The sequence below is a fragment of the Giraffa tippelskirchi genome, chromosome 7, assembly GCF_054371585.1.
Source record: "Giraffa tippelskirchi isolate mGirTip1 chromosome 7, T2T-mGirTip1v1.2.pri, whole genome shotgun sequence".
NCBI lineage: Eukaryota > Metazoa > Chordata > Mammalia > Artiodactyla > Giraffidae > Giraffa > Giraffa tippelskirchi.
In genome coordinates this window covers 16,019,456-16,039,577 of record NC_137281.1, presented here as the reverse complement: position 1 = coordinate 16,039,577, position 20,122 = coordinate 16,019,456, and the positions used below count along the sequence as shown (strand labels likewise).

The window sequence follows — 20,122 nt, the reverse complement described above, 5'->3', positions numbered from 1 at the left end:
GTCTAACTCAATGAAACTATGAGCCATGCCGTGTAGGGCCACCCAAGACAGACGGGTCATGGTGGAGCGTTCTGACAAAACGTGGTCCACTGGAGAAGGAAATGGGAAACCACTTCAGTATTCTTGTCTTGAGAATCCCATGAACAGTATGAACAGTATGAAAAGGCTTTATTATAGTGCATTTTAAAAAGTATTTATTTATTTGACTGCACTGGGTCTGGGACATAGGATTTTTGATCTTCATTGCAGCATGTGGGATCTTTAATTGTGGCCTTGTGGAGTGTCCTTCCATGACCAGGGATCGAACCCGGGCCCGCTGCATTGGGAGCACAGAGTCTTAGCCACCGAACCACCAGGAAAGACCCTATGGTGCCTGTTTTTAAGGTCATTTTTGTTGAGGTAAATTTATGTACCATAAAACGCACCCATCTTAAGCATAGAGCTCAGTGAGTTTTGACCACCACAGTGATCATATAGAACATTTCTATCACGCCCTCAAAAGTTTCCTCATACTGTTTTGTAGTCAGTTCCTTCTCATAGCCCCAGGCAAACCACTAATTGCTCTATCACTGTAGATTAGCTTTGCCTGTTCTAGAATTTCTATGACCAAAACCATACAGTATGAGTTCTTTTGTGTACATCCTTTTCAATAAAGTCTGTTTATTTTCTATAGAGTCTATTTATGTATACATGTGGGTCATAGTTTATACATTGTGTTGTAGATAACTGTGGAAAAGCATAAAACAAGTAGGATATAATAATGGTTCATAAATTCCACTTATTAGCTTCTTCAGATTTAGTTGAACTCAAAATGAATGGAGTTTTTAGTATGTCTTTTCCTGCTTCTAAAATTTTTACTTTAAAAAGCATAAAGACACCCAGAGTAGCTTTTCATTATTGAGATGTCTTTTACAATTCACCGTGTCTCTACAGAGAACTCTAAAACCAAGCCTAAGAGGAGCCTTGTTGATACTTGAACCAGCTTGAACCATCTTCTTTCACTTACACACACCCCTTCACCTCTCCTCCTGAAAAAGTCTAGTCCTTTTGTGTCCAATGGAGCTCACTTAACAAGCTCAGCCTAGCCCAGAATAAAAAGGACAGTGGGCATATTGTGTCTTGCAGCTGTAGGAAAAGGGTGTTGAGGAGGTTCTCACACCAGATGTCCCCTCAGCTCAAAGGGTATAGCATCAGGTTCCATAGGGTCCAGATCTCCTGCCACCTGATCATAGATTCCTCTTGCATCCTCATATCTGTTCTCAGGCCAGTGGAAATCACAGGAGTCCTGACAAGCAAAGGTGGAGTTAGAACCACAGAGAGATGCTATGGGTGAGTCATGATTGCAGCTCTGGGGGATACACCTTCCTGCTCTACTTCACAGGAAAGAAAAATCTTTTAGCTTCTAATTATAGAGGCAATTCCAACATATACAAAGAGGACAGTGATTATAATAAACCCCCGTGAGCCTATCACCTAATTTCAGCAGTATCAACCTTTGGTCAATCTTGATTTATCTTTATCTATATCTTCTCATCCCTTTCCCCCACTAACTGGAATTCTTTTAAAGCAAATACAAGATAGCTCGTGATTTCATGTCAAAAAGCAATTTAAATGTCAGACATGTGAAACTTTTCTTTTTGAATATGGAACGCATCACAAATTTGCATGTCATCCTCACACAGGGCCATGCTAATCTTCTCTGTATCATTCCAATTTTAGTATATGTGCTGCTGAAGCAAGTATGTGAAACTTTTAATCAGCCCACGATATCATCCTAAAGGAAATCAACACTAAATATTCACTGGAAGGACTGATTCTGAGGCTGAAGCTCCAATACGTTGGCCACCTGATGTGAAGAGCCAACTCATTGGAAAAGACCCTGATGCTGGGAAATATTGACAGCAGGAGGAGAAGACAGAGACAGAGGATGAGATGTTTGAATGGCATCATCAACTCAATGGACATGAGTTTGAGCAAACCCCGGGAGATGGTGACAGACAGGGAAGCCTGGCGTGCTGCAGTCCATGGGGTCTCAAAGACTCAGACACAACTTAGCGACTGAACAACAACATTAGTTATGGGAATTGTGGCATGTGAGTCTTGATTCTGTTGGTCTTATGAATGTCCAAAACACTACCTCATCAAAATGGAAGAGATAAAAGACCATGTTGTGTGGCCCTTACTGAGGATGTGCTTTGCCTTAGATTTGGGAGAAAATGGTTGTTTTTGATCAGCAAACTTTAGAGCAAGGGGCCAAATATGGCCCGTTGCATGTTTTTGTATTGCCCAAGAATATTTTTTACATTTTTTAATTGCTGAGAAATATTTTTAATAAAAGAGTGATACTTGTGACATGTGAGAATAATATGAAATTCAAATTTCAGTGTCCAAAAATAAGTTTTATTGGAAGTTGGTCATAATTATTTGTGTATTCTCTATGGCTATTTTTATGGCAGAGTTGAGTAGTTTTTAGGAAGATACTATATCCTGCAAAGCCCAAAATATTTACTATCTAGCCCTTTACAGAAAAAGTATGCAGGCTCTATCTTTGCTTTAGAGGGCATGTATGGTTCAGCACCATGGACAGCATCGCGTTCTTTCCACAGTGGTGGGGAGGACGGTGCCCCATTGGGAACCAAGTTACAGAGGGAAGTCTTTGGCTCACAGGTGCCAGAGCATTAGTCAAGGCCACAGATAAAGTCAGGGGTTCTGCCCTATCTCTTTCTGTGAACCAGTAGGTGGGGCTTAGTTAGTGGTCAATGCGCCTGTTTGCTGTTTGTGCCTGCCCAGCCAGCATCTTCACTTCCCTCTGGGTTCTCCATCTCTCTCCCACTCTCAGTTCAGTGGATTGAATGGGGCTCTAATCTCAGATGCCATGCGTGGACACTGCCCCAGGTTTGTCCAATTAGTATATATTCTATCTCCTGCCTCAGTGAACCAGCAACATTCAGCAACAACTATGTGAACCAAGCTAAACTACTAAGTGTCCGAGTTGGGGCTTTGGAGCAATTGGATAAGAGGCATTCTCTTCCTCTGAAGGTTTCTAATCTAATAAGATAGAAACCTGGATTTGCTAGGGATTGTCTTTAGAGAGGAAATTCTGGGTGGGCCTGAAGACAGTTCTATCCCTTGACTTTTCCACTGAGTAGGTCAAAAAAGTATTTCTCCCTATCTCTCTGCTTTAACCAGTATAGTGGAGATGGCTAGTTATCCAATCAAATACACACTCTCCTTCTTCCACAGTAACAGAATCTTAGTAGGGCAAAGAGCTGCCAAGTAGACTGCATTTCTCAACCTCCTTTGCAGTTAAGGTGTGGCCATGTCCATATTCTCACCAGTGTGGTAAGAGCAGTGTGTACATTTCTGGGCCTGGACCATAAGTCAGGGTCGTGCCTCTACCATGCTGTCTTTTTCTCTTTCCCACAAGCTGAAACCCCCAGTGGACTGGCCCATCCATGTAAACTTGTTAAACTCACTAGAGGATAGCAGAGGAACACAATGGAAAGAACATGGGTTGCAGAATAACCATGTGCAGCACGGCCCTCATCTCTGACTGCTACGTGAGAAAGAAATAGACTGTCTTGTTTTGGCCACTGGATTATAGCCAGGCCTCTTTGCTACAGTGGCTAGCTTACCTGAACTAATACAGGCAGTAGGAGGGGGATCTCTGGCACTAACTAGGAAATATTTCTGTGGATATAAATCTCCTCACCATCTGTACTTCATCGTAGAGGGGTCCCCAGGCTCGAGATGGAGCATACACTCTTTCCACCTCATCATACAGGTGCCCAGGAAAGGCCATATTCTCCTCCTCAAGAGCCTTGAGACCTAGAATTGGAGTTGGGGGAAGTGATGATCAGACAGCTAGGTCCAGATGTCAGGAGTATCAAAGTGGGGGAGGGGGTGTTCCACCGTGCACACCACTCACCTCGGGGATAAGACACCTCCTCCATCGTGGGAGGCAGCTGGGGGCTGAAGTCCCTCATGGAATGGTAATATGGCTCCACATCTGTTGTGCTAACCTGTTCACACACACAGACCCCCAAATAAAAACAAATTAAGTGTTTTCCATCCTCTGACTCCATCATTGCTGGAAAGGACAATGATTAACCTAAAGCTAATGGTGGGATTTTAGTCACAGTCAGTTCCCTGTCAGTGGGGTGTCAGGACCACCCCCACTTACCGTGGAGCTTCGAGTGTCCCTATCTCCAGTCCACTGGCTCTCCTCATATTCATTCTTGACTCGGTCCTCCTCCGACCTTCCAGGATGGAGGCATGGGGAGGCAGTTGGGCGTTGACCCTCTGACAGCTGTCACCCTCAAACCTTCACCCCAGACTCTTCCTTACAGACAAATATCCCCACTTACCCTGTCTCTGTCTTCTCTGAAATGCCTGAGGGAAGTAGGGGAAAACAGGTCAGAGATACACCCCTTGAGCCCACTTGGCCCTGGGAGACCTTCAGTATGCAGCAAACCCAGGGTTCCCATCACCCTTGGACCTCTGTCCCAGGAGAAGGGTCTCTTCTCACCCTCAGCAAGATGCTTCAGTCTCCGCTGCCAGAGGAATCCCCCAACACAGGAGGCATTAGAAAGCAGCAAAAGACCTCCAACTGCAAGCAGCACAGGCAGCAAGGGCATCTCCCAGGGTCCTGGGGGGTGGAAGTTACCCCTTAATGAGCCCAAACAATTGGTTTCAGTCTTCAATTGAGGTTGTCTGAAAAAGCCTGTCCCTGACCAAGCAAAGCCCTCTTCTAGGTCAGGGAAGCAGATGGGCAGGGGTTTCTATGTCCACTCCTTTTTTTTTTTTTTAGTTTTCACTGCAGGGCATGTGGGTTCATAGTTCCCTGACCAGGGATCGAACCCACACCCCTTGCATTGGAAACACAGAGTCTTAACCACTGGACCACCATAAAGATCCCATGTTCACTCCTTTTGCCACCCCAGGGCAGGTGGCTCCTTTCTCAAATTAAGCCATTAGCAGTGCATCCTACCTTTGTCCAAGCCCCATGTATGGACTCAAGCAGGAACTTCAGGTCCTTAGCTGGGCATTCAAGATCTTCTATGATCTGGCTTCTTCCCACATCTTCACTCTTGCCCACCAACTATTGACCCTCCAGCCACAGAAAAACTAACCACTGGCTGTTTCCAGAATCACTGAGGCAAACATACACATCTAAGTCTTTGAACAGTAGAGTGTCTGTCTTTAAATGTCCTTTCATCTCAAGCAAGCTTCTACTCTTTCAAACTTCATCTCGAATGACTTCCTCTTTGCACAAACTTCCATCTCAGACAACATCAGAATCCTCTGCTATATCCCTGAGGACAAGACTAAGTACCTCTCAGCAGCCATCTGCTCAGGACCCATTTCCCCACCTCCTGCTAACAGGACTCATTTTCCTTTGCCAGTCGTTACTCCCTGTTCTCAGTCTGGTTGGCTCCACAGGACTTTGTGGAGGACACATGGCCTGACTAGGCCATTAAGAGTTCCCATCCCCATTCCCACGGTGATCAGTTCAGAGACTGGCATTTGACCCAAGGTAGATTTTTGGCAGAACACCTAGGACACGCTTCTGCTAGTTCCTAAGAAGTGAAATATAAGTTTAAGGTGTGGGAGGACTTCTTTGCCTTCTTAAGAGAAAGATCTGAGAAAGAAGTCATCAGAGTTGAAGGCAAAGTTGAGAGAGTGAGAAACTCATCCTTGGTGAACATTTTGAGTGCCTGAATCCAGCCACGATTGGAGGTTTCAATTTCATGAGTCAAGCCATTCTTTTTCTTGTCAACAGCAACTGAATTTCTGTCATTTACAACTTTCTCAGACTCTAAAGGGGATTGATTATTTGCAAAATGGTCATGATCGTCTCACTATATGCATAGTCTGAGGGCTTTCCTGGTGGGCCAGATGGTAAAGAATCCACCTGCAATACAAGAGACCCGGGTTCAATCCCTGGATCAGGAAGATCCCTTGGAGAAGGGAATGGTTATCTACTCCAGTATTCTTGCCTGGAGAATCCCATGGACAAAGGGGCCTGATGATGTACTGTCCATGGGGGTCACAAATAGTTGGACATAACTGAGCAACTAACATGCATAGTCTTAACACTTCCCCTCTACACTAACTCTGAGTTGAGCCATATCACTTGCTTCAGCCAATAAGACACAATGAGAAGCTCAAGGGGAAATCCCTCATGGTCCAATGGTTAAGACACCACACTTGAAATGCAGAGGGTATGGGTTCAATCCCTGACCGAGGAGCTAAAATCCCACATGCCACATCGTCTGGCCCAGGTTTTTTTTGATAATTAATTTAAAAATTAAAAAAAGAATCTGAAGCTTGAAAGGTGCCTATAAATTGGAACTTGTGCTCTCTTGCTGCCTTTAGGACTCCAGTGACTACCTCCATGTGAACGAGCCAAGGAGACACATGTGACCCAGTGATCTCCAATGTCCCAACTATGAGTCAGATTGCCAGATGAATGAGAAGAGGCCATCCTAGATCAACAGGTCCCAGCATAGCTGCCAGCGGACCACAGCCCAGAGCAGAACTGTTCACCCACTCATAGAATCATGAGGAATCATGTTTGTTGCTATAAGTGCCCATGTTTGGGATAGTTTGTTATGCAGCAAAAGCCGATTGACACAGGCTCTGCACAGGGAAGAGAGAAATTTTATCGCATCCAGGTAAATTAGGAAGAAAGAAAATTTGTCACACTCAAGAGGAAGAGCTAAGGATATGAGTGAGGGCCTATGGGGCTGACTTAAGTCTTAAGGGACTATTGTCACAAGACAGGGGAGGTAGGGTTAGAGACCAGAAAGTTGTTTTCAAGAAGGAGAGGGCTATTTGGGGATTGAGGACTTACCTGCAGGCTGCTCTGTGGGTAGCTGGTAGTCGGGTTCTCGAGAAGGTTGGTCTAGACCTGGGAGGTGGAGATAGAAAATGAAAATTAACACCAACAAACTGAGATAAGCCTTAAATATTTCTATGTCTCCTATTAGGCTTTGCAACCCAGTTTTGAGACTTATAGGAACTAATTACTGACTTTAGGAATATTTCAAAGAGAACTGGAAATTGCTGATGATAATGATGATACTATAAATAGCCATTCTAAAGCTAATGCTAATAATAAAATAATAATAATATGTTGTTGATGAGTGCTTTATGGTGTGGAAGGCTCCTTTAACTTGAATTGTCAATTTGGGGGATTAATTTTTAAAAATGCAGGGTTCTCTGGATGCCTTAATATAGGTATAAGTTTTAGAGCAAGGGAGGTGAATATAGTACTACTTTATGCTTTAGTGCTTAAAGGGAAAACTGGAACAGGGAAAGAGAAGGCAACATTGTAGGGATGGGAAAGAGTCCTTATTTCCATGAGGAAAAAGTCTGCCCAATCAGAAAGAAAAAGGGGGAAAAAAGCAGGAGGAGAAGGGGACGACAGAGGTTGAGATGGTTGGATGGCATCACCGACTCGATGGACATGAGTTTGAGCAAGCTCCAGGAGTTGCTATGGATAGGGAAGCCTGGCATGCTGCTGTCCATGGGGTCGCAGAGTCGGACATGACTGAGCAACTGAACTGAACTGATCAGAAAGGAAAAGATAGAAAAAGGGAACTTTTATGGGGCAAAGTAAACAAAAAGTGAGTGGGGGCATTTCTTTAAATTAGCATCTACATAGCACTTGCTTTGTACAGGGCTCTGTTCTAAGAGCTTTAAATATATTAATTTATCTATTTCTTACAATTGTCTAAATTAGACCTTACTTTCAGAAACTGAGGTACAGAGACTGGAGACACACTTTATCTTTACAGACTGAGGCTCAAACTTGCCTAAGGTCTCACACCTAGGAAGTTGCAGAGCTGGGACTTGAACCCAGGTTTGTTGGAACCAGGCTCTGTGTGATTGACCACTGCACCACAGTAGTCTACCAGAATCCAGATGTTCTCGTTCATAGTCAAGGAATTTATCCGTGTCATCAAAGTTGCTGAATTTATTGACATAAAGTTATTTGTAATACTTCCTAATTTCCCCTTAATATCTGTAGGATCAGTAGTAATGTTCCCTTTTTCATCCCTTATATTGGTTAAGAGTGGTGTCTTCTCTCTCTTTTGTCTTGATTAGCTCTATAAACATTGATCTTTTCAAAGAATCAGCTTTTAATTTCATTATTTTCTTCTATTGTTTTTCAATTTTCTAGTTCATTAATTTCTGTTCTTTATTATTTCCTTCCTTTTATCTACTTTGGGTATAATTTGCCCTTCTTTTTCTAGTCTTTTTAGGATAGAAACCTAGAGAGTCAATTTGAAGACTTAAAAAATCTAATATGAGAACTTAATGCTATAAATTTCTTGCTAAGCACTGCTGTAGCTGCACCTCACAATTTTCATTTTCATTCAATTCAAATCTCTTCTAATTTCCCTTGTGTCACTAATCACATTCAGACAGTATAGTCTAGTGGCAAAAACTAATCTCTGGACTTCATCTGCCTGAGTTTAAATTTCATCTGTAGCTCCTTCTACCTGTGTGAGCTTTAACAAGTTGATTACCCTCTCTGGACCTCAGTTTCTCCATCTGCAAAAAGGGAATAACAGTATCGACTCCACCCTATAAGTCCTCTGAGTAATTCTGCAAACTGTGCAAGGATGTCCCTTCCCACCTGGGGTGGTGATCGAGATCTGGGACCCTTTGTCAGCTAGTCCGCTGTCACCCAGGGCATTGCTGGCCAGCACCCAGACCCTGTATCGAGTAGAAGGCTGCAGCCCCGTCACTGTGAAGGTGGTGGCCTGGGGTGGTAGGACATCCATGTAGAGGAACCCTGGAGTCCCCAGAGCCTCATACCTGCATAAAAGGGATGGCAGCCATTCAGGAAGGTACCCCAGCCCTATTGGCTACAACCCTTTTCTTTCATAATAGAGACCTACCTGATTTGGAACCTTTGTGGCAAGCCCCCATCAAATCCAGGCTTCCACTCCAACCCCACTGAATATGGGGTCATGCTCACAGCCTTCAGTCCCGATGGTGGATCAGGGCGGCCTTTGAGGTAAGAGATGGGGACATAGAAGATTCAGAAAGATTCTGGAAGATTCCTTCCAGATTCTTGCTAAGAATGATTTCGAATATACAGTTGAGTCTCATTATTCATGGTGGTTATGTTCTCTAACATCACTGAGAACATTCAATTAGCAAATACCAAGCCATTGCTTCCAAGGGAAATGCAGGCTTAGACTCCCACGAGCCTCCAGTCACAACATTTTCATCAACCAATTAATGCATGATATTGTATTATGCATGTTTCTGCAATATACCTTGTTGATTCATTAACATCGAATGAATTGCTGGAACTCAACACCTGTACGAAGCTTACCAAACACAAGTATTTTCTCCAAATGGAAATCTCAGCCTTCCTGAGCTTAGGAACACCAGACAGCACTTTAGCACTGTGCTTGAGGGCCATTTTATATAGCAAAACGATTAACAAAAAGCACAAAGGTGCAAAAAATGAGAGCTGTAAGAAGGCAGAGAGTCGCCTTGTTCCACCTCTGCTGAGAATGTACTCATTGGGTGACTCAAATTTTTCATCCACTCTTACCAGTCCCCTGAATGTCTGAGAAAGCAGAATGAATATTGATTTGGGAGTTATGAATAAATTCTAACAAGAAGGCAAAATTGCAAATACAGACTCTGCCAATGATGAGGATTGACTGTATGACACATGTTTCTTATAGTGGACTTTTGTGTCAATCTCATATCCATTTCCTTCATTTCTTCTGGTTACAGAACACTCAATACCCACTGGAGAGTCACTTGCCCACATTCTCAGGCCACGTGCATCTGATGGAAGTGACTCCACTCCTTGTAGGATGGATACATGACTGGGTCTGGCCAACAAGAACAACAATCAAGTTGTCTTCCTTTCACCACCTGATTGGTTCAGAAACGGGCTGGGAGTCAAGGGGAGCCAGTGGATCTTAATTCTAGTACTTTCATACCACTGTTAGGAAGTCTTATTTTATTGTAAGGCTTCTTACAGTTGTCTGTTAGACATCTAACAGTCCACTATGAGAAGCCTTACAAGAAAGCCAACACAGAGAAAAGTAGTCCAGAGAGATGGAGAGTTTTTGGATGCAGCGACTCCTGAAAATCTACTTTTCAGCTGCATTGCATTCAGTCACTCAGTCATGTCTGACTCTTTGCAACCCCATGGACTGTAGCATGCCAGGCTCTTCTGTCCATGGGGTTCTCCAGGCAAGAATACTGGAGTAGGTTTTCATTTCCTTCTCCAAGCGTTCTTCCCAGACCAGGGTTTGAACCTGTGTCTCCTGCACTGGCAAGTGGGTTCTTTACCACTGAGCCACCAGGCTTGGGGCAATAAGAAATCCCTTCCATTTTTTCCTTTGTTGTCAGTTTCTCTAAAAATCCAGTCTCCATTGGGACTTTTGGAGCAGGCAAAAACTCCATCCTCATTCAAAAACACTTCTCAGGTTTCAGGAACATTGTCATTCTGGGACCAACCAGAGACTGGGGGATTGACCTAGGGGATTACCCTCTCAGCAACCTCCCAGCCCTCTCCCACCGTACTGATGCTGACGAGCTGAATGTTGGTGTGGTCGGAGCCGAGTGGGTTGGTGGCTATGCACGTGAAGAGAGCATAGTCCTGGGCTGCAGATACGTTGGTAATGGTCAGAAGGCTGCTGTGGACGCCACCCTGGTGGTATGTGTGCTCTGTGTACCTGGAGAGGAGATGCAGCATGGACTCAGGTAGGATGACTGGGGCTGAGGGATCAAAGTTAGGGCTGGAGTGCTACCTGGTTGGGCCTGGGCTCACCTGGGATCCTGGAGATCCAGAGGGACCCCATTTTTGGTCCAAGTGAAGACGATGTTGGGGACGCCTCGGGCACGACAGTGAAGGGTGGCAGAACTAGTGCTGTCCCCGGCTGCAGCCACTTTCGTTAGGGGAGCGGGATGCTCCACGTGGGGGGCAACTAGAGGGGTTGGAGGTCAACATGAGGTGTATGGAAGGACATGATATGTGGATTTAGTGGCAGGCCTTGAAGTTAGGGCTTTGGTTGTTACTCACATCTGACAACAAGACGAACCAGCCCTCGGGCTGGAGGTGCCACCCCATTGTCCACAATGCATTGGTAAGCACCAGCCTGGGTCAGCTTGGCATGGTGAATACGAAGACGCCCTGTGGATCCCTTTGACATCTTCTCCATATCATCCAGACTCTGGTCCTCCTCTTCTCCCTGGAGTTCCAAGACTCAGGATATGGTCCCCAGGTCCAGCCCCAGCTCCATTAGCCCTCAAACTGGGTCCCCATCTGTAGCCTCTATCTCCCAGCCACAATCACCCTTCCTAGCAAAGAAAAAATTCCCCTGTCATTCCACCCAATCATTCATTTATTTATCCAACCATTCATGCATGGATCCATCCATTCAGCCACCAATCCAGTCAACTACTCATCCATCCATTTACTCAACCACTCTTGCTTGGAACCTTCTATCCACTCATCCATCAATGTATTTAACCATCCACCAATCCATCAATTCATTCATTTATCCATATATCCATCAATCTCCCCTTCCATTCATTCATCCATTCACCCATTCATTCATCCAACTATTTGCTTCCTTCCACCTATCCATTCACCCTTCTATTTCTCTACTTATCCACTCCATCTTTTCACTCAAACACATGCACATCAATACATACATGCATCTGTTCATCAATTCATCTAGCTGCCTATTTATCCATCTCTCCATTGGCCTGTGCACCCACCCGTCCATCCATCCATTTATCCATTTTCCTTCCATAGACATCTTTTCCACTGATGGTGTATCTACCCATCCATCTACTCTCCAATCTAATCAATCTACTCATTTCTCTCATTCAATCATCTAATTGCCCATTTACTGATCCATTTATCCACTCATTCACTTGCTCATTTGTCCATCTGTTCTTCCATCCACTCATTCATCCATCTACTTACTCATCCACCCATTTACGTATCCATCCATATATCCACCCATGTACCCGCCACTCACCTGGTTATCTATTCACCCATTCACCTATCCATCTACCATTCAACAGTTCCTGGAGCATGTCCTGACAACTACAAAGTTATATAGGGTCCTAAAAATTTGACCCCTCCTCCCAAGGAGCTCACAATCAAGAAATCACATCTCCCAGCCCACACCTCTATTAACTAAAGGTTAGATCCTCACCAGCCTTTCCCAGCTGAACATCCCAGGAAGCATGGGATTGGCATCCACAGTGCAGACTATGTCCACAGAATCCCCAACATTCACCTCAGTGGGGTCTTGGAGAGCTCGGATGGTGGGAGCATCTAGGGAAGGCAGGAGCTTGGGGAAGGCATTTGGGCCCAGACAGGTCATGGGGGAAGAGGGCCCCAGGTGGGAGAGGTGTCTTAGAGGTGCCCAGGAAAGTTATGGGTGTGATCAAGTCTGCCTTTAGAATAAAGTTCTCGATGTTAGTGAGGTTGTCCCCACGGTCTCCTATGCCACTGTAGTGACAAGAGTAGGTCGGATGGACTTCCAGAATTGTGTGGAGTGGGCTTGGCTTCCTGACCGGAGTAGGTGGGCAGAGATTCTACAAAGGGTCTCTCTAATGGGCACGTTTCCCAAAGTGGGCGTGGCTCCGTCACGGTAGGGTCTCCCAGAATGGGGAGGTTTCCAGGATGGGTATATCCCTTGGGTGAGCGGAGCTTCCACAATGAGGAAACTGCGCAGCCGGCAAGATTCCCTGGGTGGGCGGGGCTTCCGTGATGGGCGGGGCTCCCAGAGCTCCTTAGTTTCCTACAGTGATGAGGGGGCTCACAGTGTACATCCAGTCTCACGAGAGCTTCCGCCGTGCCCTCCGAGTTCTGACAGTGCAACTGGTAGAGGCCATCGTCAGCGCGGGTCACATTCCATAGCTGCAGCGCTCCACCAGACAGGATACGATGCCGAGGGCCGCCGGCTGTGGGAAGTAAAGGTGAGGAGCTTGTCAAATTCGTCCTCAACCCCGTCTGGGAGTCCTGGAGACCTGCGCCCCTCTCCATGCCCCCTCCGTGCACCTGGGCTGAGTCGGTAGCCGCGGAAGGTCCAGTTGAAGGCCTCCGGGGCGGGGTTGGCAGACACGGAGACGGGCAGCAGTGCCTCGCCCTGCTCCACCGCGGTCACCACAAGCACCTGCTCCCCCAGGAACTCTGGAGGGTCTGTAGACGAGGAGGCCCCGCGGGGAGTCAAGATTGTTAAGGTTCGGGCCCGGGGGTGGATTTGCGATCAGGTGCAGGTATAAAGGGTCTCGCCGAAATTTTAAGCTTGTGGACAAGGCAGCAATTAAGTTCAGAGCTGAGATGGGGGATTGGGTTCAGAGAGACCAGAGTCAGACTGAAGGATGGAAACAAGGTTCGGGATACGGGTCAAGGTCAGGGGTTAGGATATAGGACAAAAAAGGGAGATGGGGGATGGGCAGGATAGGAATCGGTGCAGGGTCGAGTGTCAGGATAAAGAGCAGGGAAGTTTCTGAAGTTAAGAATGGAAGTCAAAGACAGTATCCAGGTATTGTAGTATATTGTATTGTATATTGTAACCCAAGTATTGTAGTATAGGGTCAAATAGGAATCAAGAGGGATGCCAGGCCTGCGCACATACACAGCACGTTGAGGCGGTAGAAGGCGCTCACGGTTTCCAGCAGCTCGGTGCTGTGGGCGCTACAGGTCACGCGATGGCCGTGGTCGCGGGATGAGAGTCTCAGAAGGACGCTCCTAGCGGCGGCGGAACCTTTGAATGGAGCCCGGCGGGGCTGGGCGGCCACATCTTCCAGCCTGCGGACCGGGCGGGGAGCCGGACCAGAGCTAGAGTCTGGGTACTGGGTGCCGGGCACCGGGCAGGACGGCAAGTCGGGAGGGGGCAGGTTTCTGACTGTAAAGGAATGCGATCAGAACCGGGGAGGGACGGGTGTTGTCGCACTCTCACCTCTCCCCCTCCTTGTCCCACGACAAGTTGACTGGAGGGTTGCTGCTAACACTGACGCACGTCAAGTTTAAGGCATCCCCGGGGCGTAGCGTCGACGCGTTGGCCAGGATTGTCACATTAGTCGGGGGGACTTCGGGAACGGGGGGGAGGAGCGAGGCTCAGGTGAAGAGGAGACCCGGCCGGCTCCCGCCCCGCTGGGACCCAGGCCCCGCGCAGCCGCGAGCCCTCCCGGGGCTCTTCGGCATCCACCCCTCCCCCAGCCGCTCCCACCCCCACCCCACCAGCCAAGGCTTCCGCTCAGTTCCCCGCAGCAGCCAAGTCCTCCTTCCCAGCCCCGCAGCGCGCCCCCTCACACTGCACCACGAGCTGCGTGGACGCGCTGAGCTGGCCAGCTTTGCACGTGAACTTGGCCTGGTTGTCCGACGGACCCGTGATCAGCACCAGCTCTCGGGAGAAGATACTCCCTGACTTCTCCACACTTCCCAGCTGCACCCGCCGTGGTTCCTGGGGCGGCCGCGGTTCGGTCACGGTGCGCGAGTCCTGAGGGCCGAGACTGGCTGGGGGACCACGGGGAGCCCTGCCATCCCCGCCCCCCGAGACGTCCCCAGTAGGTGGGCTGCCGCCAGCCCAGATAAATAAAACCGTTGTTTGATGAGGAAAAGGCGCCCCCTTCGGCGAGCATCGGCTAAGGCAGAGGAATGGGGACTGGAATTGAGCAGCCCCGCCCGGCATCTCTCCCGCCTACTGGGCCCCTGGAGCCCCGATATTTTGCAGTCTGAACCCGCCTCCACTCCCACGCTTTACCCCCCACTCCCGCCCCGCTCCTCTGCTCTCTGGAGGCCTACAATTGTCAGTGCCCTCGGCCGATCCTCAGCCCCACTCCTCGAAATTCATTCCAGCTATATTTACCAAACCTCCTACACCGGGAAACTCCCTTGGAAATCCCAAACCTTTCCCAGAATCCCTTCATTTTTGCCTCTTCTTAACTCTTCTTCTTAAAATCCCCACCTTCCTCAAAGATTTCCTTTGATCTTTCCCTTAATTCCATTCCCTGGTCACAGATTTCTGAATCCCCTAATGGCCTCTTATTATCCTAGTCCTTTACTAGAATCCTTTGTGTTGCCCCAATTCTTGGCATTTCCCCATCCAATCAAATGAGAGTCCCTTGGACAGAGATCAAACCAGTCAATCCTAAAGGAAATCAACCTTGAATGTTCAGTGGAAGGACTGATGCTGAAGCTCCAATACTTTGGCCACCAGATGCAAAAAGCCAGCTCATTGGAAAAGACTCTGATAATGGGAAAGATTGAGGGCAGGAGGAGAAGGGGGTGACAAAGGATGAAGTGGCTGGATGGCATCACCGACTCAATGGACATGAGTTTTCACAAACTCTGGGAGATAATGAAGGACAGGGAAGCTTGGTGTGCTGCCATCCATGGAGTTGCAAAGAGTCAGACACAACTGAGCGGCTGAACAACAACAAAATGAAATTGAATTTCATTCCAAAATTCCTAGTCTTTCCCCTAGAATTTCCACTAGATTCCTACTTTCCCAAGATTCTCCAAGAATTCAGTCAGAATTCTTATATTTTAATGAAATTTCATTTTCTTACTCCCAATCCCAAGAATTCAACTTAATATTAGTGATTTTTCAAATGTTCTGTAGAATTACTAGTCTTTCCCTCCCTAATTTCTAGCCTTTATCCACCTTTGTCTTTGTTTCGATCCAGCCATTTTATCTGAATTCCAAGGTTTCGCCAGAATTTCCTTTAATTGTAATGAAATTTATTGCCTTTTCTCTAGAATTCCCATTTCTGATCCAGAATTCTTTAATTCTAGAATTCTTACTGTTTTCCCAGAATTTCCTAGTTTTCCTAAGATTGCATTTAATTTTCACGGCATTTGTCTTTTCAATTCCCTGCTGAAACTCAAAATCTCCAGTATTTTTCAAGAAACTCAGGTTTCCCTAGACTCTGGAGGAGAGAAGGAGCTTCATCTTTCCCCCATGTTCCTGACCACTCCACAACCCTTCTTGCTGGGCACCAACCTTGTACCAGGTGAGAGAAGGGTCTGGGTTGCCTCCAATGGCCAAACACACCAGTCTCACCCGGTTCCCAGCCCGGAGGCGCTGCCCCTCTGGGGGGCCCTCAATCCACAGCTTCTGGGCAGGATCTGTGGGGAAAGCCGGGTAGAGTGACTTTTCTCTCTGGGCTAGGGCCTGAGGTTGAGGGTCTCGAAGGCTTGGGGTACCCCGGACAAGGGTGGAGGCTCACATTTCACATTTAGGGTGAGCGACTTCTTGAAGGTCTCTTTGGTGAAGGCCTCGCTAAAGGCCTCACAGGTGAGGGTCAGACCGTTGTCCTCCCGTCGTACCAGGAATGTCAGGTTAGACATGGAGATGTGGCCACCATGCAGGCCCTGGCAGGAATCGGGCTTCAGATTTGGGGGACTAGGGCACGCCCATCCATGATACCAGTGACCTGGGTCCACCCCAGACCACAACAGGGACCCATGAATCATCTCCACCGTCTTGTCTGTTAGACCCAGGGGGCCCCGGACCCCAGTCCAGGCTCCCCAGGGATCAGAGCATCCCAGATGCCAGACCTCTCCTCTGCCAGATCCAGGAGATGTGCCCTCAATTCCCTCCACCCTCAGACCCAGGAGCCTGACCCCTGCCTCACATCCATGACCGTCTCCTCACTGGGCTGCAGCTGCCGCCAGCCCAGCCACCATCGCAGGAGGACCCGCGGGCGACTAGACTTGGTGATGCATGAGAGTGTCACGTTCTTGTTCTCAGACTGGGACGCAGATCCCAGGATGGTAATGGCGCTGGGGGGAACTGCAGGGATGAGCAGAGGAGAGACACTCAGCTGGGCTGGACGGCTCCCAGGTCAGCCCAGACAGACAGGAGACTGGGGACAGATGATGAGGTCTTTGGCATCCAACTGGCATGGTTTGGGGGCACAAACAGATGGTTCCCGGGGGCACAGACTGACGACAGATGGGCAGCTGGCACCAGGACTCACAGGTGACCTGCAGCGTGACCCCGCGTTCCTGGATCCCTGAAGATACGCTGTTGTAGGCCTCGCAGCTGAGCCTCGCCCCATGGTCTTCCGGCCTCACGATCATCACTAAAAGGCTGCGGGCCACCGCCTGAGCATGTTCTGTGCCCCACGCTGTGGACACGGGCTGGCCATTCTGGAGACAAGAACAGGCCTGGGCCAGCTCAGGGCCAGCTCCTGGCCCCCACCCTTCCCCCCACCTCCATGCCGCCTCTTCCCTCACCTTCAGCCACTGCAGTGTGGCTAGCGGATTCCCCCCTCGGGCCGTGCACAACAGCTCCAAGCTCTGCCCTGCCCGCACCTGCCCCTCGTCCAGGCCTGGCCATTCGATGACAGGGGGCCCTGGGGGGACTGGGGAGCAACTGTCACTCAGTAGGCCTGGGGAGTCCATCCATCCTTTCCAAGCCCCACAACCTGCCTCTGAACCCCCATGTTTCCCCCTTGAGAACCTGAGCCTTCCATATCCCTGTGCTGCCCGGGCCCCCCATTTCCTATTCCCCATCCCTAGTGCCAACAGCCGACTCAGTTCTCCACTTACACAGAACATTCATGGTGACTGAAGCCTTGATAGGGGTATCCAAAGCTGGACTGGATCCCTCACAGACCAGTAACTGCCCATTATCCGAGCTCTGGGGTGTCACCCTAAGGTGGGAAGTTGGGGTTCTTAAGTCAGTTATCATCTGAAATTTGGGGAGTCAAGGTAGAGAGGTGGGGATCCCAGGTTCCCACACCTAGTTTAAGTCTCTATGGTGATTTCCTTTAGGATTTAGAGCTCCATGGAAGAGAGCTGAGGGTCAGCAGTGAGAATGGAGGTCCCAGAGACCCACACCTGGCCAAAACCTTTGTACTTGATACTCTGGAACTAGGGTTCCATGAAGAAGTTTTAGAGCATCCAGGTGGGGAATTGGGTCCCAGATGTACCTACCTGACCCAAGTTCCCATGCATGAATCCCTGGGATATGGGGTTTTCATGGAGAAACTTGGGGGATCAGGCTGAGCGGGGGGCATCCCAGTTTCCATACCTGGCTGTGGCCTCCGTGGTGAAGAGTTTCTGCTGGGACCCCTCATTCACATTAGCAGAGATACCGGAAATTGTTTGTCCACCTTGGGGTTAACAAGAAGGCTGGAGGAGTGGCAGGTTTCCCCCAGGGTAGATCCTGGAGGCCTGGCCTGAAAGCCTGCAGGATGGACATACAGCCCCCTCCCTCCTGGTTCTGGAGGAGAAACACCAGCTTTGTTCCCTCTGCACATTCTGGCTTCCTTGAATCCTGGAGGCCCCAGGACTGGGTCCTGGGCCTCTCCTGTCCCCTCCCCTCCTTGCCAGGTTGTATCACCCACCCCTAGCTTCTCGTGTCTGCACCAAAAAGACACACATATCTCTGTCCGGAGCCTCAGCCTCTTCCCTGAGTCATGGTCCAGCAATTACACAAAATTCTCAGTGCCTTTCCCTGGATGTCCCCTCCCACTCACTGGGTCCCACACCAGCCTCAGCATCTCCCCACGTCTGCTCCTGCATCCCATCTCAGGAGGGCCCTGGGCAGGGATACACCCCCTCCCCACTCCAGGGGCTTCACGCTGCCCCCACCAGTTCACCCACACTCACTCAAGAGGAAGGTGATGTCAGGTGCTGGCTTGGCGTCCCCAGACACACAGCTGACCGTGTACTCCTGCCCAGCTACCCATGTGACTGTGCTCCCTGCCTCAGGGGTCAGCTGAAGCACCTTGGGGGGCACTGGTGAGAAAGGGTCTGAGGTGAGCTGGAACCACCCAGAGGGATATGAGGATTTGGGCTTTGAGTCTGAGGAAGGGGGGTGGGGTTGGGGGCTTGGACTCCCCTACTTTGGAGATGGTGAGGGCGGAAGTCCAGACTCATGGGTCCCGGGGGGGTCTCTCATTCATACCCAGGATGGAGAGGATCACTCTGGGAGACACGAGCTCAGGGCCTGTCTCTGAGCGGCCGACCTGACACTCATACTCTGCATCGTCGCTGAGGTCACATGCTTCAATACGCAGGTGGAATTCACCTGTAGGTAGGACCCAAGGTCAGGGCTGAGGTCAGCCTCGGCTGGTGGCTCAGGATCTCACGATCTGTTCCCTTACCTTTAGCAGGGTCTCCCTCTAGGCGATACCGCGGGAAACTGGGGATCCTAGGATCGGGGCCGAGGAGCAGCCCATCTTTGGCCCATTGCACCGCGCTGCCAGGGGCGCGGACCCCGCACCGCAGTTCAGCAACAGCCCCCTCCACCACCGTCAAGTTTTCGGGCAGAGCCCAGAAGCCTCGGGGAGCTGAGGTCGGTATTGGCACCTGGGTCAGGCCTGGGGACACAGAGGTGTCAGTAGGAGAGGGCAGAGGGTCTGTCTGGAGAAGGAGCCATGGGAATGAGGGCCACCTGGCTCTGGTCACAGCCCAGGACCCCACTCACCTGTTGTCAGAAGCCCCAGGAGCAGTAGTGCAGCCTTGATGCGGGTCCTCAGGGCCATCCCAGGTCCTCTGTCTTTGGAGTCCGCGGTGTCCACGCCCACCTCCTGTGTCTGCCTGCCTTTCTCTGGGTCCCTCTTTCTGTCTGCCCTTTACTTTTCTCTTTGTTTCTCTTTTTCTATTTGTCTCCTTCTTTTTCTCTTTTTCTATTTCTCTCTTCCTGCCCTAGGTCCCCTCTGCTCTCCCTCCTGTATCCTATCTCACGCTCCTTCCTGCTCTGTTTCTCTTTCTCTCTCTCAGTCTCTATCTCCTTCCCCAAAGTCAGTCTCTGTTGCTCTTTTTTTCTCATGCCACTCTCACCCCTGGTCTCCACTCACAGCCCCTCAGGGAGGACCCACTGCTGAACCTGGCAGGCCCCGTGAGCCCAGGAGAGCGATGATGCAGTTAGTGGCAGAACTGGGCCCGTTCTCAGTCGATCTCGTCCTCACACTGCTCGTCCTCACCTCCCCCAGGCACACTCTTGAGTCTCCAGCTTCAGGCCTCTGCCCAAGGGCTCCTCCCGACACAGCTGGAGCAAGAAATCCCCTGTCAGCACATGCCAGGCACATTCCTCGGTCCCTCCCCAGCCCCCATGACCCCAGGGGCCTCTGTTGGCCAGGGGTAAATGGGAGC

At 49.2% G+C, this 20,122-nt stretch overlaps 1 protein-coding gene and 1 non-coding gene across 2 annotated transcripts; both read right to left on the bottom strand.

Moving 5' to 3' along the window:
- Positions 1 to 629: 629 nt before the first annotated feature.
- NPHS1 (NPHS1 adhesion molecule, nephrin) lies at positions 630 to 19,512 on the bottom strand. Its single transcript, XM_081516685.1, has 29 exons — positions 19,455 to 19,512; positions 19,132 to 19,347; positions 18,933 to 19,055; positions 18,635 to 18,763; positions 18,054 to 18,135; positions 17,570 to 17,673; positions 17,255 to 17,382; positions 16,996 to 17,167; positions 16,651 to 16,808; positions 16,243 to 16,387; positions 16,017 to 16,141; positions 14,324 to 14,510; positions 13,971 to 14,100; positions 13,647 to 13,819; positions 13,067 to 13,207; positions 12,829 to 12,969; positions 12,216 to 12,337; positions 11,069 to 11,237; positions 10,817 to 10,973; positions 10,570 to 10,721; positions 8,913 to 9,024; positions 8,648 to 8,829; positions 6,857 to 6,913; positions 4,529 to 4,648; positions 4,368 to 4,392; positions 4,184 to 4,259; positions 3,929 to 4,022; positions 3,713 to 3,828; positions 630 to 1,285 (listed from the first exon to the last, which is right to left on the bottom strand). The coding sequence occupies exons 1-29, from the start codon at positions 19,510 to 19,512 to the stop codon at positions 1,154 to 1,156; spliced, it is 3,726 nt and encodes a 1,241-aa protein (XP_081372811.1). The 3' UTR covers positions 630 to 1,153.
- On the bottom strand, positions 1,638 to 1,739 carry LOC145515920 (U6 spliceosomal RNA). The gene has a single exon (XR_014061126.1). It is a non-coding gene; the product is annotated as a U6 spliceosomal RNA (small nuclear RNA).
- Positions 19,513 to 20,122: the final 610 nt, after the last annotated feature.

Excerpts from the sequence above, each read along its gene's own strand:
- NPHS1 (XM_081516685.1), bottom strand. The coding sequence starts at position 19,512 with ATGGCCCTGAGGACCCGCATCAAGGCTGCACTACTGCTCCTGGGGCTT. Across the intron at positions 17,383-17,569 it reads AGTCACCATGAATGTTCTGT|TCCCCCCAGGGCCCCCTGTC; the intron begins GTAAGTGGAGAA and ends GTTGCTCCCCAG. Across the intron at positions 6,914-8,647 it reads GATCTCGATCACCACCCCAG|GTCTAGACCAACCTTCTCGA; the intron begins GTGGGAAGGGAC and ends TCCACCTCCCAG.